This window comes from Cucurbita moschata, unplaced genomic scaffold (assembly GCF_002738365.1).
Source record: "Cucurbita moschata cultivar Rifu unplaced genomic scaffold, Cmos_1.0 Cmo_Scf00023, whole genome shotgun sequence".
Taxonomy (NCBI): domain Eukaryota; kingdom Viridiplantae; phylum Streptophyta; class Magnoliopsida; order Cucurbitales; family Cucurbitaceae; genus Cucurbita; species Cucurbita moschata.
In genome coordinates, this window is record NW_019268539.1 from 3,364,018 (window position 1) to 3,389,952 (window position 25,935).

Sequence of the window (25,935 nt, forward strand, 5' to 3'; positions counted from 1 at the left end):
TTTTTTTTTTTTTTTTTTTTGTAATAATTAGTGGTTTTGGGATAATTATATATTGTAGATATAACTTATTAAGTTATATTCCTTTTAATTAAGTTTAAAATAAAAATAATTTTAGGGTTTTAATCGACCTTTTTCAGATATTTTATAAAATATTAAATTCCATAAGTTATAAAATTTGATGTCAAAGCCAAAGGTCAGATATTTTATTAAAATATAATTTCATAAAAAAATCAATGTGCTTTTGTACTATATGTGGTAGTAAAGTAAGCAATGACACAACTTTTCCTTTTTTTTTCTTAAGAAAAAGTAATATTTAATGATATCACATATTCCATAAATAAATATATTCATATAAATTATTCAACCACCAACGTCGCCACGATATGTGTTTCCCCTAGATACTATTGAAGGTATGAGAAATTCTACGTGGGTGAAAAGGGAAACAAAATATTCCTTAAGAGTGTGAAAACCTCTCCCTAGTAGACGTTTTAAAATCGTGAGTCTAATTGCAATAGACAAAGGAGATAGTATGTGCTAGCGGTTGACTTGGCTGTTACCAGGTACTTGTCTCATACATCCAACAATAGTGATAAAGACTGAGGTTGTTTGGGGACATAGTCCAAACCCAATTGCTAGAGATGTTCATTTAACCTACGAGGGACTCGCTCTGATTCCCACAAAAATTAATGAGATATTACGCTGGGATATTGAACTAGGAGCTGGTTTCCCCGTCTCGCCTCACTTGTAACATCTCTACCAATGTTAGTTGTATTGTACTAGACATAAACTCGAGGGTACTTGTCTCATACATCCAACAACAGTGATAAACATTCTGATCATTCGAGAGACAATGTCAAAGCTTGATGTCTGTCACATTATATGTGTTCCCTAATAAGATCCCACGTTAGTTAGAGAGGAGAACAAAATATTCCTTATAAGAGTGTAGAAACCTCTCCCTAGTAGACGCGTTTTAAAATCTTGAGTCTAATGACGATAAGTAACGAAACATAGGGGACACTATCTGTTAGCGGTGAGCTTGGGCTATTACGGTGTACTTGTCTCATACATCCAACAATAGTGATAAACCCAGAGGTTGTTCAGGAGATATGGTCCAAACCCAATAGCTAGAAATGTCCATTTAACCTAGGAGGGACTTGCTCTGATTCCCACAAAAATTAATGGGAAGTTACGTTGGGATAAATATTGAACTAGGAGTCGGCTTTCCCGTCCCGGCTCACTTGTAACATAGACATAAACTCGAGGGTAGTTGGCTTATACATCCAACAACAGTGACATACACTCAGATTGTTCGAGAGACATTGTCAAAGCTCGATGTCTGTCACATTATAACAGTCTCACCGTGTAGAGTGTGGTTATGTGGCGAAGTTAGTTGTTTGACCAATAATAATGGGTTGCACTTCACAAGATAAAAGAAAGGATCTTTAGACGAGAAAAAGCAAAGGCATTTTGCAAAAGAATAGGCATAATAAAAACAAAAAAACCACCAATAATGGTGAGATAATATTAATTTATTCCCTCTTTTTTTGTTACATTTTGGGAATGGGGAGACATGATGGGAATTTGGGACATCATTTTGTACAACAACATGGGACAAGTCGACCTCTTTTCTTAGTTGTTCTATTATTTTACCTCAATTGTTTTTTGAGTTTGTGTGGTGTGGTGAGCATTAACGTTTGTGTCCCTCATTTTCTTTTATCTTTTGCTTGCTTTTTTCATGTGACTTTCTATTTGCTTTCAACAAGTGTTCACTTGTTGAGTGATTGAAGAGATAATGGATGGGCACATCCAAAATGCCTCAAAAGTAAATAGTTTTACGCTCGAGTAATCACCTTTGTGTTTCAATCTCGATCGTTGGTTGTTCACAATGTCTTTTATCTAGTATTGTCGCTCGTGTTGTGTGTCTTTGTGAATATGAACAATTTTACGTTAGGGTTTGGACTTTCGAGTAATGATCTTTGTTATTTGAGTTGTGTGTCTTTTGTGAATATGAACAGGTTTACGTTAGGGTTTGGACTTTCGAGTAATGACTTTGTTGTTTGAGTTGTGTGTTTTTGTGAATACGGATAGGTTTATGTTAGGGTTTGGACTCGATGGTTGGTTGTTCACAACATCTTTTATCTAATATTGTTGCTCGAGCTCTGTATCTTTGTGAATAAGGTCAATTTTACGTTAGGGTTTGGACTTTCGAGTAATGACCTTTGTGTTTTCAATCTCGTTGGTTGGTTGTTCACAACTTCGTTTATCTAATATTGTTGCTCGAGTCGTATCTTTGTGAATAAGGACAATTTTACATCAGGGTTCGGTATTTGAAGTAATTAACCTTTGTTCGCAATCTCAATAGTTGTTCACTACGAAATATTGTTGCTCGAGTTGTATCTTTGTGAATAAGGACAATTTTACATCAGGGTTCGGTATTTCAAGTAATTAACCTTTGTTCTCAATCTCGATAGTTGTTCACAACTTCGTCTATCTAATATTGTTGATCGAATTGTGTTTTTGTGGATAAGGACGATTTTACGTTAGGGTTCGAAATTTCGAGTAATTGACTGTTGTTTTCAATCTTATTCGCATTCTTTTTTTAATATAATATTGTTGTTTGAGTTGTGTGTATGTTAAATTCGAAAGACATGTTTGATTGGACTAACTATGACTTATTCAGTTTGACTCTAAATCATCAGGATAATAATTAATTTTATATTAACTCGTTTAAATCAGAAAAACGAAGATATTAAGAATTTGTTAATTATAAAGTGAATTTTGCTTTAATTAATAATAATCCATTATTAAAGTTGAGGATAAATATTTATACATTAAAAATAATAAAAGATAAATTACTTCCATATAGTCTTTTTAGAAATAATTATTCATAGGAGAACGACCACTAAAAAAAGTCAAATGATATATATTTAAGACACGTGGGCTTTATAATCATAGTGGCTGAAAGGCTTCTAGAATTGGACAAAAACATTCTACATTAAATATTTAACAGATGTTCCAAAAAAAAAAAAACATGTAACTATCCAATATATATATCGACTTTCTTACCTAGATGTTATAAAAAATGTTTTGCCCGTAGTTTTTTTTTTTGAACTTCTCTGTAAGGTTTTTAAAACGCATCTGATAAGGAAAGATTTTTACTCTCTTATAACGAATTCGTTCACCTCTCCAATCGAGGTACGATCTTACAATCCACCCATTTCGGGGTCCAGCGTCCTCACTGGAACTTGTTCCCCTCTCCAATCGATGTGAGATCTCACAATCCACCTCCCTTCTGAGCCCAGGGATCTCGTTGACACTCGTTCCTCGCTTTCATCGATGTGGGATCTCATGATCCACTCACTTCAGAGACTAACGTCATCGCTGACACACCGCTTAATGTCCACCTTTCGAGGCTTAACATACTCGCTAGCGTACCGTCCATTGTCTAGTTCACAGTAAAAGAATATTTTAAAAATGTATTTAACTATATTTTTTTAATTCAAATAATTTTTAAAAATAAAATAAAATAAAATATATTTTGATCTCTCCTCCTATCTTTCTCCTTACTCCCATCAATTACCAAATATTAATTAATTTATATTTGTTTGATTGGATTGATTACAGCCGTCTGATCATACAGCTATGTTTTTTTTCTCACCAAATTCACGTGCTCAATGACCAGTAATATCTATCCTAAAAGGCTAAAATACCAAATAAATTAATAAAAATAAAAATAAATAAATAAGAAACTAAAATTAATAATATCCCCAATCCGTGCACGCATCTACATGTGTTAATCTTATCTGCCGACACGCGCTCCATTTCTCGCGTGTATTTCACACACTCACACTCTAACACGATGAGTTGCTTTGACCAAGATGATTTAGAATTATGGTTGGAAGACTATTTATTAAATTATTTATTTTAGGGTGAATTATAGAATATAATTTCCATTTTTATATTTTTTTTTATAAAAATATCTTTAAAATTTTTAAAGTTTATTTAAATTTTACGAGCCTACCACTATCGGATAGGGTCTTTTTCCTTCAGACTTTTTCTCAAAGTTTTTAAAACGCGTATGCTAGGGAGATGTTTCCAAACTCTTATAAATAATAGTTCGTTCACCTTTCTAACCAATGTGGGATCTCACAATCCACCTCCTTCGAGGTCTACCGTCCTCCCTAACACTCGTTTCTCTCTCTAATCGATATGAGATTTTACACCTATATTCAAGCTTATGGGTAGATTAACGAGTCAATGGATTCATTCCCACGTGTGTGAACCACATGTAGAAAAACAGTCCACCCTACTCAAGAAAATAGAGTCTAAATGATAGTTATAGAAAATTACGTCTACCAATTTTGCCATAAAGTTTGAACTTTTTATAATTTAATATTTATTTTGTTTTTTCTTTTAAGATTTATAATTAAAGAAAAAAGAAACACTTGTCATAATTAAATATTGCCTTTATAAGTGTGTAAATAATTCGGGTATAATTGTATAAAATTTAATACAATTTTGGTATAATTGCAACCCAAGCTAGAATATAATTTCTTAAATTATAGGTTATTATATCTTGTAATTTAATTTAACTTTTAATTTTAATTTTATGTTTAATTAGTCTATAATATAATTAAAAAATTTATAAATATTTTAATCAAAAAATTAAATTTTATATCTATGATGTTAAAATTTTAATTGTATCCAATAAATTTGTAAAATAAAAAATAAGAGAATAAATTTAATTTAAAGACTTATTAAATATAAATTAAAAAAATATAACTATCTGATTAATAATTATAACTTAAAAAAAAAACTACAAAAGTGAGATGCACGCGCTTTGAGGAGTGTGGGGAAAGAGAGGAGCACATAATCCTCCGTCCTGGTCGGTGTACGACGTCGTCTTGCGATCTGTTCAAGTCATTTAATCTATTTTCCCATTTCTAACAAATTACCATAAATTTTTCTCAAAAAGAAAAAAGAGACAAAGAAATTGTTTTAAATATACATATAATATATATTTTTTGAAATAAAATTCGTTTTATCATATTATTAAATTAAAGTTTATGGTTTTTATAAAAAAGAATTTGATTAGAAGAAAAAAATAATAATAAAAGACAGGTAAAAATCTGTCTCTATATATAGTGACTGTTGCAGAGGAAATGGATTATAGATATTATCAACTTTGATTTTTCTTCATCAAGATCGGGAGAGGCAAAAAGGCGAAGGAAAATGGAGAAGGCAATCAACAGGCAGAAGGTTTTGCTGCAGCATCTCCGTCCATCTTCTTCTGTTCCTGTTCATGATTCTTCTTTATCGGTATGATTGACTGCTAATTTCTCAATTCCTTTTCTTCGTTTTGCTTTTTGTAATTCTTTCTCTGATCGATCGATTTGGTAATAGGTATTTAGATTTGGTAATTTTGTTTTCGGATTTGTATGACTTGAAAGTAAATTAGTTTTAGAATTTGATTGATTCGACTTATGGTAATTAAGTGCGATGGTCTGGGATGATGTAATTGTAGGTGAATATGAATATTCATTCTGTGTAATTGTTGTTTGGTTTGGTTTGTCCTTGCTATGTATATTTAAGAATCATCGATTCTTAGATCTGTATGGTTGGATTACGATTTTAATGGAGTTTTTCTTTAATAAAACTAGGCATCGGCATGTTTAGCTGGGGATAGTGCTGCATATCAGAGGACTTCAGTTTTTGAAGATGATGTAGTGATTGTTGCGTAAGTGGCTGCTTCCCTCCTCTTGCTGCTTGATTTATTTTCGCAAATTAAAGTTTAACAATCTTGATTACTTATTGTGTCTTTGGATCGCTATTTTAAGAAGTCAGGCTTCTTCTCATCGTCTTATTATTAGTAATTCTATCCCTTTTGTAAATAAAAGAAATTATTGCGCCCTGTAAAAGCAAAACGTTGCAATCTTTTCCTTCCGAGATTTAAAAATCATTCGTTTAGCTGATGACCATGAAACAATTGAAATATCTACTTATTTCGAATCTGTATTTGTGCTCTTTAAATTTTAATAGAGCATATCGAACTGCACTTTGCAAATCAAAACGTGGTGGCTTCAAGGATACCCACCCTGATGATCTGCTTGCGCCTGTTTTGAAGGTTTGTTTCTTGGTCTTCGAAGTTTGTGGACTGATTTACTGTCTCAAAAATAAATACAACTTGTTTTTCTTCCTAGGGAGTAATTTTCTTCTTTCACTTTTAGGTTATACTACTTATCCTATGATGGTTTTATATAGGCTTTGATTGAGAAAACCGATCTCAACCCAAGTGAAGTTGGGGACATTGTTGTTGGCAGTGTTTTGGCACCAGGGTCCCAAAGAGCGAGTGAATGCAGGATGGCTGCATTTTATGCTGGTTTTCCTGGTAATTCATCTTGTCTATTATTGCTTACAAGCATTTGATATTTGGATTTTCATCTGTTGACGGGTATGTGTTTTTGTGATGCAGAAATCGTGCCAGTGAGAACTGTCAATAGGCAATGCTCATCTGGGTTGCAGGCTGTTGCAGATGTAGCTGCTGCTATTAGAGCAGGGTTTTATGATATCGGTAAGAAATTAATATACTTCTGTTGCCACTAAGTAGCAATTGTCCTTCCCGTTTAAATCCTTTAATCTTTTTATATAGGACATCAATAACTTAACATTTATGCAATTATTTTTCCAGGAATTGGTGCTGGCTTGGAGTCTATGACTGCCAATCCAATGACATGGGAAGGATCAGTCAATCCAAGAGTAAAAACAGACTCTTATTTGCCTACACTCCAAATTTTTTATGCTTTTGGAATCATTAAGCTGTCTTTGAAACTACTCTTTATTTGTACATTATGGTGGCTAAAATTCTCTTCAAACATGCTAGGCAAAGATGTTTGAACAAGCTCAAAATTGCCTGCTTCCCATGGGCATAACCTCTGAAAATGTTGCTCATCGTTTTGGTGTCACTAGAGAGCAACAAGATCAGGCTGCAGTAAGTGGGAAGTTCTAAATTCTGTTTTTAGTGTTCTTTAATGGCTTTCTCTAATAATTTTCTTCTTTGTGTGCTTAGGTTGAGTCTCATAGAAAGGCTGCTGCTGCTACTGCTTCTGGTAGGTTTAAAGATGAGATTATCCCTGTGAGCACCAAGGTATTTCAAACATTATTCTGGCTTTGGTACCATTTTACACGCATGCACATAGAGGGAAGCATTTGATTTATCTTTTTGAGCCTGGTAATTGTTCAATTCAAACAGCTCGTTGATCCTAAGACTGGTGAAGAGAAATCTGTTACAATCTCTGTTGATGATGGAATTCGGCCCAATGCCTCATTGGCAGATCTAGCAAAGCTGAAGCCTGTATTTAAGAAAGACGGAAGCACCACTGCAGGTATTGTTCTACTTCTATCAGATATCAATATAATTAGTATGTCAGCGAGTTAAATTGATATTTCGTTGCCTGGGCTACTGTAGGCAATGCTAGTCAAGTGAGTGATGGTGCTGGGGCTGTACTTCTCATGAAGAGAAGCGTCGCAACGAAGAAGGGACTACCCATTCTTGGTGTCTTTAGGTATGGACGTCTTTTGGAAATTACAGAGACAAAATATGTTGTCTTTGCGTTATCCTCTTTTGGGCTGTGTAGGGAGTTTTTTATTACTCTCATCGTACCCTCCGAGTCTATGCATTCTAGGTGTCCGGTTCCCCTTTACATTATTGGCACATTTACATGTTGATCTTCCTTGCTTTTGTTCCAAGATATACTTGTACTTCTCAATTCAAATTGTTGGATGTAAAGTTGCATTTACTTTTACAAGAGGTCCTTGCACTCTAAAGAACTCTCACCATGCTCATAAAGTTTCACTTCCTTTACCAATTTAGGACTTTTGCTGCTGTTGGTGTGGATCCAGCTATCATGGGCGTTGGTCCAGCTGTTGCTATCCCAGTTGCAGTGAAGGCTGCCGGTCTTGAGCTTGATGATATCGACCTTTTCGAAATAAACGAGGTATTATATCGTTAAAAGGATTTTTTTTGGATTTTAAACAGTTGAATACTCATCAACCTTTTTAATGAACTGCTGTGCAGGCATTTGCATCTCAATTTGTGTACTGCCGTAACAAGTTGGAACTTGATCCAGAGAAGGTTAACGTTAATGGAGGTGCAATGGCCATTGGGCATCCATTGGGTGCAACAGGTAACTCTTTAATGGCCAAGCAATTATAGAACGATTTGCAAACAGTAGTACGTATCTTGTAGCGGAGAATGTATGTACGTATGTATGTATATCCTACTGAGTGAATTAGTACTTAGCATCATATTTCATCTTTGGGGAGCCAGGTTTCTCTCTGATCTGATAACTAGTCTTGCCTCCCCGCCTACTCTATTAGCATGTCTTTTCTTTTATTGCCTTTCATCTGGATTCGAACCTGAACATAATGCAATTGACCAAACATGCATAAATTCAACTGTGGTGACTAACTATACTTCGGGATGTCTCGATAGATAGCTTCAGTTTCGTCTTTGTCATTGCCAATTTAGTTGGTTTATTTGTACAGGTGCCCGCTCTGTCGCTACTCTGTTGCACGAGATGAAGCGCCGTGGCAAAGACTGTCGTTTTGGAGTTATTTCGATGTGCATAGGTACTTTGACATGTTTTTGTGTTTAAATACAATCATTGGTTCGGCTTTCTGAGGCTGACAAGATATCGTATCAACTCAAACACAGGGACGGGAATGGGCGCAGCAGCTGTTTTCGAAAGGGGCGATGCGGCCGACGAGCTATGCAATGCTCGGAAGGTCGACAACCACAATCTAATGTCCAAGGATGCTCTATAGGGAAAGACTGCCATGTGCTACACTATGATACACACCTAAACGTTCTTATTTGTTCCAATAATTACTTAAGATGGTAATAATTTTTTTCTTGTTCTTGAAGAACCTTATGGAATGTATGGTGATCTTTATCGATGGAGGGACATATATGTGTTCTAGCTTAAATTTCAGCTCTTTTCTTTAATTAATTCTGTTTTCCAATATATATATATATATATATATATATATATATATATATATATACATACATACATATATACATCTATATATACATCTATACATGTATAGATCTATGTATATATCCATGTATAGACCTATGTATATATGTGTGTATATATGTATGTATATATATGTGAGAAGTTGTGAGAGGGAATACAATTTGTTGGAAAATAAAAACACACAATTACAAATTTACCAATCTATTCTTTCCATATAAAAAAGAATCATTCAAGTCTCATGTGTGCCATATAATCATCATATTTATAGGTCACACCTTTTACACATTAGAAATGTGGATATAAATGGCTCATTTGGCTCCCCTTACCAACCATACAATAACAAACCTTGTAGCACATTGTAGAAGCCACCGGCAATGCACCAAAAGCTTCCCATTACAAGTACAAATCCCACGCTCAATCTCCTTCTCCCCAAAAGACTACTTGTCGCCGGAGCTTCCATCGGAGTTGGGTAGCGGCGGTGAAAGCAGTAAAGAAGATGACAACGATGGACAAGATCTTAAAGGATCAAAGAGCGGAGGGAGCTGCAACTGTAATGGCTATAGGAACCGCAGTTCCATCGAACTGTGTTCAACAAACTACTTATCCTGATTACTATTTTCGTATAACCAACAATGAGCATAAAACCGAGCTCAAACACAAATTCAAGCGCATTTGTAAGTAAATTGTCCTCCTCTTATACTTTTTTTTTTATCTGGTTGATAATTATTTCAAAAAATTTTGAAATAAATAATTTCTTCAATCTTATTGACTAGTGTTTTCCTTGAATATAAAGACATATTTTAGATTAAACCGAAAATTTAGTGTCGAATTAGTAAAACTAATTTAATTACAATTATGTTTATTTTCATGCCTAAAAATTATAATGCAATTAATTTCAATAAAAATTAGAAATAACTAAATTTAAAATATGTTGAATATCTTTAAAAAAATAATAATAATTAGGTGAAAAGTCGACAATCCGGAAGCGGCACATGCTGTTAACAGAAGAGCTTCTAAAACAAAACCCAAAAATCTGTGCACACGAAGCGCCGTCTCTAGACTCCCGACAAGACATTGCGGTGGTCGAAGTTCCAAAGCTCGGAAAACAAGCCGCCGTCAACGCCATCAGGGAATGGGGCCGCCCCACCGCCGACATCACCCACTTGATCTTCTGCACCAGCAGCGGCATCGACATGCCGGGCGCCGACTACCGTCTCACCAAGCTCCTCGGTCTCCGCCCCTCCGTCAAGCGCTTCATGATCTACCAACAAGGCTGCTTCGCCGGCGCCACCGTCCTCCGCCTCGTCAAAGACGTCGCCGAAAACAATCGCGCCGCCCGTGTCCTCGCCGTCTGCTCCGAGATCACCGCCGTTACCTTCCGTGGGCCGAGCGATTCCCACCTCGACGGCCTCGTGGGCCAAGCCCTGTTTGGCGACGGAGCCGCTGCGATCATTGTGGGCTCGGATCCAGTACCTGGGCTTGAGAGGCCCATATTCGAAATAATCTCTGCGGCCCAAACTATTTTGCCCGATAGCGATGGGGCCATTGATGGGCATTTACGCGAAGTTGGGCTTACATTTCACCTTCTCAAGGATGTTCCTGGGCTTGTGTCCAAAAACATTCGGAGGATTCTTCTTGAGGCCTTTGGGCCTTTGGGCCTTTCTAATTGGAACTCGATTTTCTGGATTGTGCATCCTGGTGGGCCGGCCATTTTGGACCAGATTGAGATGGAGTTGGGCCTTGGGCCCGATAAGTTGCGTTCGTCGAGGCACGTGCTTAGGGAGTACGGAAACATGTCGAGCGCGTGCGTGTTTTTTATTTTGGATGAGATGAGGAAGAAGTCGAGCCAAAATGGGCTCGAGACCACTGGTGAGGGACTTGAATGGGGCGTGTTGTTTGGGTTTGGGCCTGGGCTTACTGTTGAAACTGTAGCCCTTCGTAGTGTGGCTATTTAGAGGCCCAATTCATGGGCCCGTATAATTAAATGGGCTATTGCCATGTGAGTTCAGGACTTCGAGTTTTATTATAAATTACTAATTAGTAATTTCATAATTTTTTTGTGGTATTTTATCTGAATTATGATCAATTACCTTGCCCTAGAACTATTTTTTGAAAAGAAAAATGGACCCTAAAAAAAAAAAAAAAAAACACATGAATATAAGACTGATATCTCGTTTCGCAGCTATTTAGTATTTTATTTTACGTGTTTCAAAATTTAAAATAAGTCTTTTGTAATTCACTTTATATTTCGGAGTTCGACAGAAAATGACGCTAAAAGAATTTACACAAAATTTATCACTCTAAACTAGGTTAAATTATCAATCAACCTAAATGTTTAAGATTACGACCAAAATAAAAAGCTCCAATTACATTAGGACCCATATAAAAAGCTCCAATTATTGGCTAATGATTATAAACTAACCATTACCTTGGTTCAAACTCTTGGATGTGGGCAATATCTTTGCCATCGGCATCAGGCCAGTTCAGTTTCCTTGTTTCTGAGGAGCAATTCTCCTTCTCCTCCTTTTCCTTCTTTAAATTGCTCTTCAGATTTGGGAATTCTAAGCGAATCCCATTAGACCCATTTCCATTACCATCTTGTAGATCATGAGAATGCCGGCACTACAACAAGTGGGTTTTGCTTTTGCTTTACAGAAGAAGCACTCATTATTGGTGTGGTAAAAGGCTGAAAACAAGAGAAATAAGTAATCGACCGTTCCTTACCGTTCATTTCAATAGCAACATAAGCATTTGGCCTTCTTTTTCCTTCTTTCTCGTGCTGTTTTTGTTTTGCTTTCTTCACACACATGTTTTTAGTGGCTATAGATGATTTAAGAGAGTATGGTTGGAGAAAAAAAAAAAAGGTTTTTGGATGGAAGGGGAGAGAGAAAGAAACTCTAGAAGAGAAAATCGGTTGGGGGAGGAGAAGATCTTTCAAGCCTTAATCTACCATTTAAACCCTTTCACCAAAATTATAAACTTCATAAATTAATAAAATTCTATTAATGCAATAGCTATTCTAAATACTAAAAAATACGAAATCATTCTTCAACTGGAAGTGAAAAGATGAGTCGGAAGAGTACGGAGTTTAGTTCATGGCATTTAGAATAATAAATTTGAATAGAGCTTAACTACAAATCTTCTCATCAGGCTCCGCAGTTAAAACCACGACAAACAGATAAAACGATTATCAAAATCAAGATAATGATTATAGCGAACACAACCAATTTTATCTTTATGTTTTGGTACCACATCTTCTTCTTCAGTTGAGTTCCACGCGTCTTGAAATCATGAGCCTACAAGACAAGACATCAAACAATGTGTTATTATGAGAGACAATTTTACAAATGTGACTACTTTATTTACACCTCAATTAATGTAAATATTATTCTTCATTGGATAACGATTTTATTTTTAGTCTATGATTTTCTAAAACTCTTTTTATTTTACAGTAGTTTTCATCAATCCTGAATAAATTTTTTTTTTTTAAAGTTACTTTTTTAAAAAAATTCAAAACATACAATCAAATTTTAAAATATTTCAAAACAAAGAAATCGTTAAGTTGAAATAATATCAATAAATTTAATTTTTAAAAGTTCAAAATTAAAAACAAAATGATTTTGAAAAGGTAACTTTGTATAGACTGAAAAACGAGCTGCTGCCATCTCTTAAAACAAAAGAAAAAACACTTCTTCTAAAAGAGCCAAATACTAGAATTAAACTGTTGATATTTAGAACCACGGCCAAATGTGCATTCGCCTTTAATTTTACGTCAACCATGTGTAAAATTTTAAAGAGACTAACCTGTGAACGAAGATTCTCGGTTTTATCTACCAATTCCTCCACCTTGGTACCTCGTTCCATAATCTGCATAACAAATGAAGCAATACACTAAAAACTAGTATCATATGAAAATGCAATGCCTAAACTGATCAGAATCAATCACTCCTTTTACCTTGTCGATATTCTCTATCATTACACCTTTTACTTCAGAAACCTGAGCCTGCACTTGCATGAGCTTATTGCTTTCTTCAGGATGAACGACACAATATTGCATATGATCCTTCATTTTGGGTCTGCAACATTATTGTTCAGCAAGTCATCACGTAATTTTCAATTTGAAATAAGCAAGTAACAATGTGTTACCCAAATTCCTTGTTCAGACTCTTGGCAACAGCAACTGTAGCTTTTCCTCCACCATATCTTTTGTTGAAGTCTTCCTTTATTCGCTCAAGGAACGCCATTGGAACATGTCTTCCTGCAGCCTCAACTGCTACTACACAATAGGCTGTAGCACCAAATAATAACGCTAACATTAAAACCTATTCAGTGTAAATGTAGAACCATTGTAACTAACAAGTTTTATTAAACATAATACAAAAAGAAACACTATAAGGATAGAACTACAAAGCCTCAACTGCAACTACACTAGGGGCAACAACAACATCGAAACCATATGCTTAAACTAACCAAACCAACTGTAGCTGATAAGGCGTTTAACAATACAAAGAGACATTGAACAGGATCTAACCAAATTGGTGACATCTTCTAATGAACAATTTCAATAAAGAATAAAACGAAATCATCGGTTGATTAACAAAATGGTGATATCTTCTTGTACGTGACCAAAACGAATACATTTCAATAAAGAATAAAACGAAATCGTCGGTTTGTTTTCCTAGATATGAAGAAAATTCCTTAACTGAAACTAAAATTAAAAATTAAACAATCTACATCAGAAACTTCCTACATATTATGAGGAGTTAATTTGTAACAAAGAATTGTGCTCACTATAGGTTGGTTTTTATACATTAAGCTCTGTAAATAGAGTCCTCTGTATTCATTACGATCATGGCAATAAACAGAGGTAATTATCAGTGGACTCAGTTTTCTCTTTACTATTAATCATATGAACAACCTAATCGTCATAAGATTAACCGCTTAATCCTCAAATGCAGCCAATATCATATAAATAGGTCAAACAAATACGAAATACAGTAGAAAGAGATTGAAATAAGAGAATATAAAGCAGAAATGATGAGAAAGCTTGGAAACATACTGAATCCATTGTTGAGAAGGTAATTGAAGGTATGGCCATCGCAGGTGTAAGTGAACCTGTTGTCAGAAGCAGGAAGTCTCTGGAGGCACTGAAAAGCGATGTTAGTGAAATTACCGGAGAAATCCGAGTACTCAGCAAGAATCACCGTTCCTCGAGCGACGAAACTGTAAATCAAGGACTTCTGCGCCATGATTCAGGAACCAATACAAGTTATTCGAGATTGTTTATGGCTTTTGCGTTGGGCGGAAATGGGGAGAGAAATGAAGGAGCAGTTGACGAAGAAAGGAAACCCAAGCGGAGAATGGAGTCGATGGCTGAACGAGGCGTTGAATAATATTTTTGATTTGGCGCGTTGTTTTACGGAGTCCGTTTTTATACGGAAATTTACAAATTTGAATTTGAACGTGACCTAGTCCATGTTGCCTGCCCTGATCTTTTCCTCTCCCTTCTTCTTAAGCGAACCTTCTAAAAATCTTCATCCCAAATTACTTTATTATTTATTACGGGATTTCGAATAACTCTTCATAAATAAATAAATAATAATATATATATATATAATTTACTATGGACAAAAATGTCCCTAAAGAATCTGATTCCTGCAAAAATAAACCAAAAATGTATAGGAATAAAGGTTAAATCGGGGGTAGGGATGTGGACGGAAAAATCTTCTTTAAGTACAATTACATGGGTTACCTTAATACATTTTTTTTAGTTACATCCCGACAATAAAAATAATTAAATTATACAATTTCTAATAAAAAAAATATTAAGAATAAAATCTTTAAAGGGAAGTGTCGTATTTCCATCTTTTTATAATAATAATTTTTTTGGCGAATGTATTTAAATGGTAAGAAAAATAGAAAAAAATACAAGATTCAAAAAACCGAAAGTCAAATAGAATAATAGATGAACACGCTGAACTTGACAACTTTACAAGTCACTAAACACGTGCAAACTAGTATCATGTACATGAAGACGGACAATATGCAGCTGGCAACACACCATGCCACTTTACCCGTTGTACGGTGTTTGCTTGCACTGAAATGACAAATTTAGCCAATTTCAATGAGAATAACCTTGGTATAAATAGTATCGAGACTCAACTCTACCATTACAAATACATGCATCAGGGACATCCAGATACCAATGACGAAGACAATCACAAGTTAACGACCTATCATGCACAATAAGCTTGCCTATAAAAGAGTACTAAACTTAGGGTGACGATGACTCAAAGACTCATAAGTACTAAGACAAAAAAAGCTTAGTCTGAACGTTTTAAAACACGTCTAGTAGGGAGGTTTTCACACTTTTATAATAAATGTTTTGTTTCCCTCTCAACCAATGTGAAATCTCACAATTCACTCCCTTGGAGGCCGAACGTTGTTGCTAGCAACAACAAGAGAATATTCTTATGTAACAAAACAATTTAATTTGAAATTTAGAATCTTTATAATTTTAATTAAACTTAGTTGGCTACTGATTTAAAAGTATATTAATTTTGTTTCAAAATTCAACTATTTAAATAAATAAATAAATAAAGCGAACAAATACGAGAATAAAAACCAAGAAAACAACTGGCCGATGCCGACTTATAATTTTCCTGTTTTATTTTTTATTTTTATTTTATTTTATTTTTTTCACCGTCTTCTCCAATAAATAAATGAGTGAATGAAACCAGGAGAAGCAAGCGCGGCAAAGTATTTGAGAGTTGGAGAATCAAAAAGAGCTACTACATTCATATCCATTCTCAACCGGATTGTTAACCACTTCGCGATCATGCAGCCGGTGATGTAAGCCAATTGACAGGTTGCTCGCCGACGTCGTGCCACGCTGCTCCTTTGTATCTAGCTCTCCGGCCAATCAATCGAGGCCTTCTGTATTCTTAACTCTTTTTTAGTTTTTTGGATTTTCTTTTTTGAAAGATTAATTTGATGCGACTCGTGATTGGTTCGGCCCTACTTAGTTGGTAAAGTGAACTGGAATTCATTTCGGTTGGTTGAACGGCGTGTTGTTTCTTGTTTGTGTTTGTACTGGATCGGACATAGTCCTTGGATATTTTGGTTTAGGATTTGGAGGTGTGGAGCTTGGTAGCTGGTACTCGTCGTTTATCTTGCCCTTGATTGGAGCTGAAGGTAGCTCTGTGGCTTCAATTGGCTTGGAAGAACGATTTGATTTCAGGAGGATTGCGTTTACGCTAGCTTCGGCGTTCTGTATTTCAACCTGTGTTTGTTTTTGGCTGTTTCACCGCTCATCATCAACAATTGATTTGCATTTTAAAACATGATTAGTGGAAATTTGTTTCACTCTAGAAAGAACTCGTGGCCACTGGAAGAGTATATCAGCAAGTCGACTTTGCAGCTGGTAAGCTTATTGGTTTTCTTTGATATTGTGAAAATGTTCTTTCTCTGCATAATTTCCTTGACATCATCGTGAAAATTTGATAGAACTCATAGATGATTTCTCAATGTTTTCATATCTGTTCTTCTTCTCTTGCAGTTGGATTCTGACAGTGCTTTACCACCCGAACAAGCCTGGAGAAGAAAATTGAATGGCCATGCGAATATCCTTAAAGAATTTAGTATCACATTTTCCGAAGCAATTAAAATGGTAAGTGATGTACACTCGACATTTTGTTTTTCCGCTTGGCGAGAGATATCATGTCTCGTCAATATCTTCTTTTATGGTCTGTGTAATATGCAATCTTACTGCTATAGGTTCGACTAGGTATTCGCTTGTGGTCCTACGTAAGGGAAGAGGCATCTCAAGGAAGGGTAATTTCTTATATCTTAAGAAACAGCTTCTTTCGACATTTCTGGATGACTAACCTTAAAATTTTATAGTAATTGTGAACATATATTTTTAATTCCCCTTCCTGTTGGGGATTAGTGTAAGACTTTGGAACCAAGAACAAAATTTGGTTTGTGCAGAAAGCACCTATTGATCCATTCACCAGAGAAGATTGCAAACCGTCGGCATCTCATGGGGTTCCACTTGGAGGAATGGGGTATGTTTTGGATCTTTAGGCATGATACGTGATAGTTCTTTGTTCAATGTTCATAATACAATCTTAATCTCTGGGGAATTTTTTAAATTGTTATACAGAAGTGGCAGTATATCCAGAGGTTTTAGAGGCGAGTTCAGGCAATGGCAAATTATTCCTGGTACATGTGAAGCTTCTCCTGTCATGGCCAATCAATTTTCTGTAAAGCCCTGCCCTTTAAACTATATTCTAGGATAATTGTTAAAGATGTATGAAGTTGTATTTAAGAAAACATATGAAAATAAATCCAAGAATGGGAATATTCCTGTATATAGTTTTTCCTGCATTGTATTTCGGGTTAAAACGTGTAATTATTTTCAGTGTGGTAAATACGTTCTCATGTTTATGCAGATATTTATCTCTAGAGAAGGAGGAAGTAAGAAATATGCATCCGTCTTGGCTCCTGGTCAACACGAAGGCTTAGGGTGAGGCTATCAGCTTATGAAGGCTCATTTTTTGAAAATCCACTTGTGTAAAATGCTTGGCTTTGATAACACAAGTGGACAAGCCTTGTGTTATCTTTTGATTAGTATTATCATTTCGGATTTGTGTTAGGAAATCATTGAAACACTCGTTTCTAGTTCTAACCAAATTTTTGTCCAAAGTTGCGGCAGATTCTGAACATTATTCCCATTGACTCTATTACCTGATCTTCCGTTCTTTTTCTTCTGTGGTAGGAAGGTTGGAGACCCGGGGATATCATCGTGGGGATGGAATCTTGATGGTCAACATTCCACATATCATGCTTTGTTCCCTAGGGCATGGACTGTATATGACGGTATCATTCTATTTTTAGGGTCCTTAAATTTTCATAGAAGTAACAATTTAGTTCTTAAAGTTTGTAATGATGTACCTTGAATTTTATAAAAATTTAGTCGCTAACGTCAAAAATCTTATAACAATTCAGGAACCAAAAGCGTATCTTAACTTTTTTTTTTTCGCTTAGCTATGCTTCTCTGCCCTTTCTAATTTATCTCTGGTTAATGGCACATTGTTTTTCAGGTGAGCCAGATCCAGAACTTAAAGTTTCGTGTAGGCAAATATCACCATTTATACCACATAATTATCGAGATAGCAGTCTTCCCACTGCTGTTTTTGTATACACAGTATGTTCTCTTATTACTAATCTCATGCTGTTCTTTCAACAAGTTATGCTTCTAGTCATAGATGAAAATTACTTTTAGTTCGTTGAGCACCAAGATTGCTAAGAACCTTTTGTATGAGAAAGAAAGCTCAACATAAGTGTTGCATTTGAGTGTTGTTTGTGCAAACTGGCCTTTGGAATTGATATTACCGTGATCCCACTAATAAATGCTGCATTCGTATGAGGCACATACTAAAGACAACTGATATTGACTTGATTACTATAATTTTGTTTATTACTCACATTTGGAAATTTTTTGTCTGTAGTTCTATGTAGCACGAAACAGTTATTGAACAATTTCTTCTGTCTAGTTCTTTGATTTTAGAAGTAAGAAATGAGGTTTCTCTCTATATTATTGTAGTTTCAATGTTACTTTGTTTTGCACTTCTGCATTACGTTATTAGGCTTTGCTTCTAAATTATGGTGGTTAATTTTTTTGACAATTAAATTTACCTGGTAGTTCCTTCTCCTTAATATTCATTCATGTGTTTATTCCTTTAGTTGGTAAATACTGGACGGGAAAGGGCGAAAGTGAGTCTTCTTTTTACTTGGGCGGTAAGGTTTTTTTCTGTCACTAAAGTAATGCTATTTCCTATGCTTCCATAGATGATCGACAATTATCTTATATATGCAGAATTCAATAGGAGGAGTCTCACATTTATCTGGCGATCATGTGAATGAGCCATTTATGTGAGTACAAAGTCAACGAATTTTTAATCCCTTTCTTTCTTTCTTTCATCCCGCTTGATGTGAATACATTTCTTTTTGTAGAGGCGAAGATGGAGTATTTGGAGTGAATCTACATCACAAGCAAGTCACGAAACCCTATACTCTATTTTGCGGTTGGTTTGCAAGTATCTTGATTCATTGATCCCATGTATTCGAACACATGCAGAAGGGGGTGGGGAAGAAAAATGAGAGTTGGTGTGGTGTACTATATTTGAATTAAGTTTTTTTAATAGAAGTTGATTGATATAAATCAAGTTGGCATCTGGGGCAGTGAGTTTTGTTCATAAAGATTGTGGAAAGCTATTATTGTTGACTTGAGACAACTTCACTTTGTACTATCATCTATAGTGTTAGAAACTGACAAGATTTTGTTCTGATCAATTGTGGTATGGGTGCTAGTTGTCCAATTTCTTATAACGTTTAACTTAGTTGCTGCTTTCTGTTCCCTGTCTGTATGCTTGTTGGTATAAAGTATAATAGGCCTGTAAAGTGAAGGTTTATGCAATTGTTTCAGGTCTGCAAAGGGGAATTCTCCAGTTACCTTTTCCATAGCTGCATGTGAGACGCAAAATGTTAGTGTGACAGTTCTGCCATCCTTTGGACTCTCTGAAGGAAGTTGCATCACAGCAAAGGACATGTGGGATAAAATGGTGCAGGTGAGAAACTTATTCTATCCACAATCTTGTGTGGTAATGAGCAAAAGTAGCGCTCAGTTTTGTTCCAAACTTTTTATTCTGTTCTCATGGTCCTTCATTATAAATATAATATAATTGAACACACCTTCTATTGTTGAAAGGATGGGCAATTTGATCGTGACAACTTCAGTTCGGGACCTAGCATGCCTTCCTCACCTGGAGAGACACTTTGTGCTGCAGTTGCAGCCTCTGCATGGGTGGAACCTCATGGAAAATGCACCATCACATTTTCTCTTTCATGGTCATCTCCAAAAGTGAAGTTCTTAAAGGGATTCTCATATCATAGGTGCTTGTACTTTTTTATCATAAACCAAGCATTCGTTGAGATGAGTGAACTAAAAAGAAACTAAAGTCCGTATTCATGAGGAAGATATATGATCTAAAAATATATACTTATATTAGGAAGATATGTATTTACCTTCATTCTTTCTTTTCAGATATAAGTGTTTAGTTAATTATTAAATAGAATCTTTGTTTTGGTTAAGAATCACCAGCAATTATATCTTGCATATTTTGTTTGCTGATTCCATGGAACTCTTTTTATCACCTTTATTCCTCTTATATATACTCACGTATATAGTCTGGGGACAATAATTTATTCTTATAAATGAATGAAATATACATGTTATCACGAGGAAAAAAAAGTGTCATGGAAATATGTTCGGTCAATGTTGAACAATATAAAGTCTCATCTTGCTGTGTGTGTTTCAGGAGGTACACAAAGTTTTATGGGACTTCTGAAAAGGCTGCTCAGACTTTGGCCCATGATGCGCTTACAAGTTAGCATCTCTGACTTATATTGTTCTCAATTGGACAAACTTTAGAACAATGTTCTGTTTGAGACCTGCACACTGTTATTCTCTTGAAAGTCAATGAATTAAACAGGATGACTTAAAAAATTTATTTCTAATGTCCTCTAATCATCAACAGATTATAAAAGATGGGAAGAGGAGATTGAGAAATGGCAGAGGCCTATCCTCATGGATGAAAGGCTACCTGAATGGTAATATTTGTTCCAACATTGTTAATTGCATGAATCTTTTGTGGAGTTTGTTTCTTCATGTCTGGTTCCTTGAGGGAGGAATTCCTTCAACACGAGCTTCCTCTCAAATTCATGCTTTTAGAATCTCAAGAACTCAATCATGTTAGACATGTGAAGAATAATGTAAGGTCATTCTTGGAACAGATGAAGCTTGTTATTTACTAAAAAAATGTCTGTTTTGAAGGCTTATGATTGCTATTGATTTTGAGTTGACTTGTCTGAATCATTGAAAGTAATATTGTATGGTGTTGATTGGTCATTCATGCTGGAGTAGCCTTGTGGCCCAAAATTAATCAAGTGTGGTATTAATTGCACGAGATAAAAGGAGAAACCATTTTAGGAACCATGAATTCTTTTAGAATTCTGTTATTTTCACTAATACTGTATGTCTAGTATTTCCCCTAGTGTTCTAAGGGCATGAAACACAATTTTTATGCGATTCACTCCTATGCCTTGTGTGCAACATCTATTTTTTGCAGGTATAAGTTCACATTGTTTAACGAGCTTTACTTTCTGGTCGCTGGTGGCACAATCTGGATTGGTACTCAGCTACATTAACGTTGTGGGTTTTGAATACAACTATTTATCTTCCTTACGTTTACTATATAACAACTGTTATTTCTATGGTACCTACAGATTCTTGCTTAGTGGATAAAAAGAGGCCAAATGATCAAGATGAACTAGCTAGAATAAAAAATGATGTCATAAAATCTACAGAAACTAAAGTTAGTGGCAGGGGAGAAGAAGTCTCCAGGGCTATGACCACCACTACGCTTAATGATTTTGCTGGCGTTGAATTTGATGATGATGAAAATTCTACTTCTAGTTCCCATGTAAGTGAAGAGGAGTTAATGGTTCCATTGAAAAGGGGCTATACTGACCGCTCATATCAAACATACGAAGTATTGGATCTGGGAAATACTGAGGAAGATGTCGGTAGGTTCCTTTACTTGGAAGGAGTAGAATACGTAATGTGGTGCACATATGATGTGCATTTTTATGCATCCTTTGCCCTTCTCGAGCTATTTCCCAAGATTGAACTCAATATCCAACGGGACTTTGCCAAAGCAGTCTTATCAGAGGACGGAAGAAATGTGAAGTTTCTTGCTGATGGAACATATGGAATTCGTAAAGTCAGGGGTGCTGTTCCACATGACCTTGGAACGCATGATCCTTGGAATGAAATGAACGCTTATAATATCCACGATACGAGCAGGTGGAAGGATTTGAACTCAAAGTTCGTGCTTCAGGTTTATAGAGATTTTGCTGCAACCCGGGACACGTCGTTTGGAGTTGATGTTTGGCCCTCTGTTCGTGCTGCAATAGAATACCTGGAACAATTTGATAGAGATGGTGATGGTGTTATTGAGAACGATGGATTTCCAGACCAGACCTATGATACTTGGACTGTTCATGGTATTAGTGCATACTGTGGCTGTTTGTGGGTTGCTGCTTTACAAGCTGCATCAGCAATGGCTCATGAGCTGGGCGACCGGGATTTTGCTGAAACTTGCAAGAGTAAATTTCTAAAAGCCAAACCAGTTTTGGAAGCTAAACTGTGGAATGGTTCTTATTTTAACTATGACAGTGGTTCAAGTAGTAATAGTAATTCAATACAAGCTGATCAACTAGCAGGGCAATGGTATACAGCGTCCTCTGGTTTGCCACCTCTGTTTGACGACTTCAAAATCAAAAGTGCTCTTAGAAAAATCTACGACTTCAACGTGATGAAAATTAGAGGAGGTAGGATGGGCGCTGTAAATGGGATGCATCCTAATGGAAAGGTGGATGAGACCTGCATGCAATCTCGTGAAATATGGACTGGTGTTACCTATGCTGTTGCAGCTACAATGATCCTTGCCGGTATGGAGGAGGAAGCATTTAAAACTGCTGAGGGTATTTTCCTTGCTGGGTGGTCAGAAGAGGGATTTGGGTATGTAAAAACTTACCCTAATCATTTGCTACTTTTATCAATTTCCTCTCCCTTTTATCCAAGTCGGTTGCATTTCACATTGCTCTTACTATTTGTGCCGCCCTGTTTCTACTTCATTGGAACAATCTTCTTCGTAAACTATAAAGGATTTTATATCTACTTTGCAAGTTGTCACATGGCTTGGTTGGGAGAGGAGTCCCATGTTGGCTAATTAAGGGGTTGATCATGGGTTTATAAGTAAGGAATACATCTTCATTCGTATGAGGTTTTTTGGGAAAACCAAAAACAAAGTCACGAGAACTTAGGCTCAAAGTGGACAATATCATACCATTGTGGAGATTCGTGGTTCCTAACAATGTATCAGAGTTATATCCTTAACTTAGCCATGTCAATAGAATCCTAACAAAAATGTGTACTTTGTTCGAGAACTCCAGAGAAGGAGTCCAGCCTCGATTAATGGGAGGTTGTTCGAGGGCTCCATAGGCCTCAAGAGAGACTCTATGGTATACTTTGTTCGAGGGGAAGACTGTTGAGGATTGTTGGAAGAGGAGTTCCACGTAGACTAATAAAGGGGTTAATCATAGATTTATAAGTAAGAAATACATCTTCATTCGTATGAGGTCTTTTAGGAAAATCAAAAACAAAGTCGCAAGGCTTATGCTCAAAGTGGACAATATCATATCATTATGGAGATTCGTGGTTCCTAACAACAATTTCTTATTATAATATGATATCTCTCCATTATTCGTCTACCAAATTCACATCATTTGATCTGATTTCCTTCTCTACCTCTTACAGATACTGGTTCCAGACTCCAGAGGCATGGTCCATGGATGGGAACTTCAGATCCCTCGTATATATGAGACCACTGTCTATCTGGGGAATGCAATGGGCATTATCACTGCCTAAGTCAATACTCAAGGCCCCGAAAATCAACGTAATGGACAGAATCCACGTCTCGGCATCCAACACGAAGTTTTTTCACCATGAAACCGGTGTCAGAAGAATGGCTACAAAAGCTAAGTGTTTTGGCGATTCTGCTTTAAATTGTGCATTCTAATGCTTTTTTTTTTTTTAAATTAGACCTTATGTCTTTCTAAAGCGATGATGTCATGTGCTGCCTCAATCTCTCTTACAGTTATTAGAGTAAAATACTGAGGGTAGGTTTGGAGAAAGCATGTTTTTAGAGTTCAGTAAGTAATGGTGGAGATAACACATGGGGGTGGGTCAGAGCCTAGATAAGCTTATTCTCCTCGCACGCTTCTTAAAATGTTTATATACATAATCTTGTGTCATCATAATAATTGGTTTTTCTTAATATCCCTGCTAGGTTATTGGTCCCGTTGTTCCAAGAACAAAGGTCTCAAAACTACTCTTAAGATAGAATCTTTTAGAATTTCATACGAAAATTGACTTGAAATAATATGATGGTGACATATTATGAAAATTTAGATCAACACTGTTTCAAGTTTGAATTTGTCTCGGAATGATTTGTACTCTTAGTACCATTTTAAAATATTTATAAAAAGTAAAGGCAATATGTCGCATGGGATGTAGGAAAATGTCGGATACACATGTATCGAATCAGAATTCTGAATTCTGAACCTGAGTTGTTATATTTATTTCGTTCTTATTGGAAATTATAGGTAACATAACAGATTATCTTTATTTATGAATAAAAAAGAATACATTTCTGCACATCGCATCTTTTATCGTACATTTTTCTTTAATCGGTTTATGTTCCCATTTTTGTTTACTATATATCCTTTCCTTTCCTTTCCTTTCATCACATTTTTCTTTGCTCATATCATCATTTTCAATCTTTTTATTTCTTCAAGAAAATAAAAATCAGCCCCTTTTAACCACTTGGGATGATCCAATTGGTGTTTGTTTTTACTTTTTTTTTCTTTTTTATTGTTAATTATTAATTTTTAGTTAAATGGGAAGATTTCTTAGCTCAAAAGAAATGTGTCTAGCTTGAAGCAATTTTATGTCGGGTGATGTTTTAGAAATTTTTCTAGAAAGTATGTGAATATGGACAAATTATATTGAAATAACTCGAGTTGGTTCGTGGGAATAGTCTTCACTCATAGACCTACTTAAAGACAAGTAGGTAACATGGTCGTGTCGTAGGAAAACATCAAGGTCACCAGGTACGGATTCAAGATTCCAGTTTTCAAATCTTAATTGAAAATCGTATAAACGATCTATAATTATTGAGGGTAAGTATATGGTGCGATTTTGTCAAAAAGCATGCCTTTATATCTAATCTCTCTCATCCTTCTCCAAATGGACTTGAGGAAAGAACCTTTACATCTCTATCAAAGATATCATATTTGATATTTCTACCTTAGTTTTCTATGTCTCCTTTTGCAATCAAATCTTAATTATTGGTTTTTTGTTACGTTACGCTAAATCTATAATCTATTTCAACTTTAAATGTTCATACAAGCCGCTTTAATTCATCGTTTCTTATTTCATTATATATATAATTATAGTTTCGATTTAGTTACTATGATTTGATTCGATAAAAGTTTAATGAAAAGACAATTATAGGTAAGGAAAGGAAGAGATTTTGTAAGAGGGGAGGTGGGGACTCCATGGATAGGATCTGAGAGACAAAGTTCCTCCATTTTCACGACCTCATCTGAAACCAAAAAGCACTGATTGAGGATTTGATTGATGCTTGGAGCTTTGTTTTTCTTACTTTAATTCAAAAAAATAAAAATAAAATGAAATATAAAAAACCCTACTTACTCTTTAATTAATTTTTAGAATAAATTATATTTAAAAAATTCGGACACTTTCTAAAGTTGTAATTGTGAGGTTTCACATCGGTTGGAGAGGCAAACACATCATTCCTTATAAAAGTGTGAAAATTGTTGGATAAAAGTCTTACATAGACTAATTTAGAGAATGGTCATGAGTTTATTATAATCAAGGAATACTATCTCCAATAGTTCAAGGCCTTCTGAGGAAGTCAAAAGCAAAGCCACGAGAGCTTATGCCCAAAGTGAACAATATTATATCATTATAGAGAGTCGTATTCATTTAACAAGTATATGTAGTAGCTATTGATGAACTATAATAACTCGTTATTTAACCACCTATCATTATGGCTTCAAACATTTTACACGAACGTCTACTCATCAAGTGTCGGGCTGAAGAATATGCAAGCTCAGAAGCACAAAATTTAGCTCGGAGATCCTAAATTTTTAAAAAAATTGTTTACAAAAAATTATTAAAGAACAT

The 25,935-nt window shown here is 35.5% G+C and overlaps 4 protein-coding genes across 6 annotated transcripts; 3 read left to right on the forward strand and 1 right to left on the reverse strand.

Moving 5' to 3' along the window:
• Window positions 1-5,156: 5,156 nt before the first annotated feature.
• On the forward strand, window positions 5,157-9,004 carry LOC111460377 (3-ketoacyl-CoA thiolase 2, peroxisomal-like). Its single transcript, XM_023103622.1, has 14 exons — window positions 5,157-5,319; window positions 5,661-5,737; window positions 6,040-6,124; window positions 6,262-6,388; window positions 6,473-6,571; window positions 6,689-6,756; window positions 6,881-6,988; window positions 7,067-7,144; window positions 7,250-7,382; window positions 7,466-7,562; window positions 7,871-7,994; window positions 8,075-8,183; window positions 8,545-8,628; window positions 8,714-9,004. Exons 1-14 carry the CDS (start codon window positions 5,233-5,235, stop codon window positions 8,821-8,823), a joined length of 1,386 nt encoding a protein of 461 aa, XP_022959390.1. The 5' UTR covers window positions 5,157-5,232; the 3' UTR covers window positions 8,824-9,004.
• A 395-nt stretch (window positions 9,005-9,399) lies between these two features.
• Window positions 9,400-11,091, forward strand: LOC111460065 (chalcone synthase J-like). Its single transcript, XM_023103149.1, has 2 exons — window positions 9,400-9,712; window positions 10,002-11,091. The coding sequence occupies exons 1-2, from the start codon at window positions 9,535-9,537 to the stop codon at window positions 10,991-10,993; spliced, it is 1,170 nt and encodes a 389-aa protein (XP_022958917.1). The 5' UTR covers window positions 9,400-9,534; the 3' UTR covers window positions 10,994-11,091.
• A 1,025-nt stretch (window positions 11,092-12,116) lies between these two features.
• Window positions 12,117-14,531, reverse strand: LOC111460334 (vesicle-associated membrane protein 722-like). Its single transcript, XM_023103556.1, has 5 exons — window positions 14,098-14,531; window positions 13,185-13,326; window positions 12,994-13,114; window positions 12,843-12,905; window positions 12,117-12,334 (listed from the first exon to the last, which is right to left on the reverse strand). Exons 1-5 carry the CDS (start codon window positions 14,285-14,287, stop codon window positions 12,185-12,187), a joined length of 666 nt encoding a protein of 221 aa, XP_022959324.1. The 5' UTR covers window positions 14,288-14,531; the 3' UTR covers window positions 12,117-12,184.
• A 1,209-nt stretch (window positions 14,532-15,740) lies between these two features.
• On the forward strand, window positions 15,741-24,008 carry LOC111460277 (non-lysosomal glucosylceramidase-like). Of its 3 annotated transcripts, XM_023103462.1 has the most exons (18): window positions 15,741-16,461; window positions 16,597-16,707; window positions 16,815-16,871; window positions 17,028-17,104; window positions 17,203-17,302; window positions 17,492-17,565; window positions 17,818-17,918; window positions 18,143-18,246; window positions 18,786-18,839; window positions 18,919-18,974; window positions 19,056-19,094; window positions 19,528-19,669; window positions 19,810-19,994; window positions 20,420-20,487; window positions 20,639-20,711; window positions 21,230-21,291; window positions 21,387-22,683; window positions 23,482-24,008. In XM_023103462.1, exons 1-18 carry the CDS (start codon window positions 16,381-16,383, stop codon window positions 23,741-23,743), a joined length of 2,943 nt encoding a protein of 980 aa, XP_022959230.1. In that variant the 5' UTR covers window positions 15,741-16,380; the 3' UTR covers window positions 23,744-24,008. The 3 variants fall into 3 exon arrangements, with proteins under 3 accessions (XP_022959230.1, XP_022959231.1, XP_022959232.1); XM_023103463.1 differs by lacking the exon at window positions 15,741-16,461 and having other exon boundaries at window positions 16,621-16,707; window positions 16,825-16,871; window positions 23,482-23,773; XM_023103464.1 differs by lacking the exon at window positions 15,741-16,461 and having other exon boundaries at window positions 16,673-16,707; window positions 17,203-17,261; window positions 23,482-23,773.
• The last annotated feature ends 1,927 nt before the right edge of the window (window positions 24,009-25,935 follow it).

Bases quoted from the DNA above. Each gene is read 5' to 3' on its own strand.
- LOC111460277 (XM_023103462.1), top strand. From the start codon at position 16,381: ATGATTAGTGGAAATTTGTTTCACTCTAGAAAGAACTCGTGGCCACTG. The intron at 17,566-17,817 runs GTGAGGCTATCA...CTTCTGTGGTAG, and splicing joins GGTCAACACGAAGGCTTAGG to GAAGGTTGGAGACCCGGGGA. The intron at 19,670-19,809 runs GTGAGAAACTTA...TATTGTTGAAAG, and splicing joins TGTGGGATAAAATGGTGCAG to GATGGGCAATTTGATCGTGA.
- LOC111460065 (XM_023103149.1), top strand. From the start codon at position 9,535: ATGACAACGATGGACAAGATCTTAAAGGATCAAAGAGCGGAGGGAGCT. The intron at 9,713-10,001 runs GTAAGTAAATTG...AATAATAATTAG, and splicing joins ACACAAATTCAAGCGCATTT to GTGAAAAGTCGACAATCCGG.
- LOC111460377 (XM_023103622.1), top strand. From the start codon at position 5,233: ATGGAGAAGGCAATCAACAGGCAGAAGGTTTTGCTGCAGCATCTCCGT. The intron at 5,738-6,039 runs GTAAGTGGCTGC...AAATTTTAATAG, and splicing joins GATGATGTAGTGATTGTTGC to AGCATATCGAACTGCACTTT. The intron at 6,989-7,066 runs GTAAGTGGGAAG...TTGTGTGCTTAG, and splicing joins AGCAACAAGATCAGGCTGCA to GTTGAGTCTCATAGAAAGGC.
- LOC111460334 (XM_023103556.1), bottom strand. From the start codon at position 14,287: ATGGCGCAGAAGTCCTTGATTTACAGTTTCGTCGCTCGAGGAACGGTG. The intron at 12,906-12,993 runs GTAAAAGGAGTG...TTTGTTATGCAG, and splicing joins TGATAGAGAATATCGACAAG to ATTATGGAACGAGGTACCAA. The intron at 12,335-12,842 runs GTTAGTCTCTTT...CTTGTCTTGTAG, and splicing joins CCGAGAATCTTCGTTCACAG to GCTCATGATTTCAAGACGCG.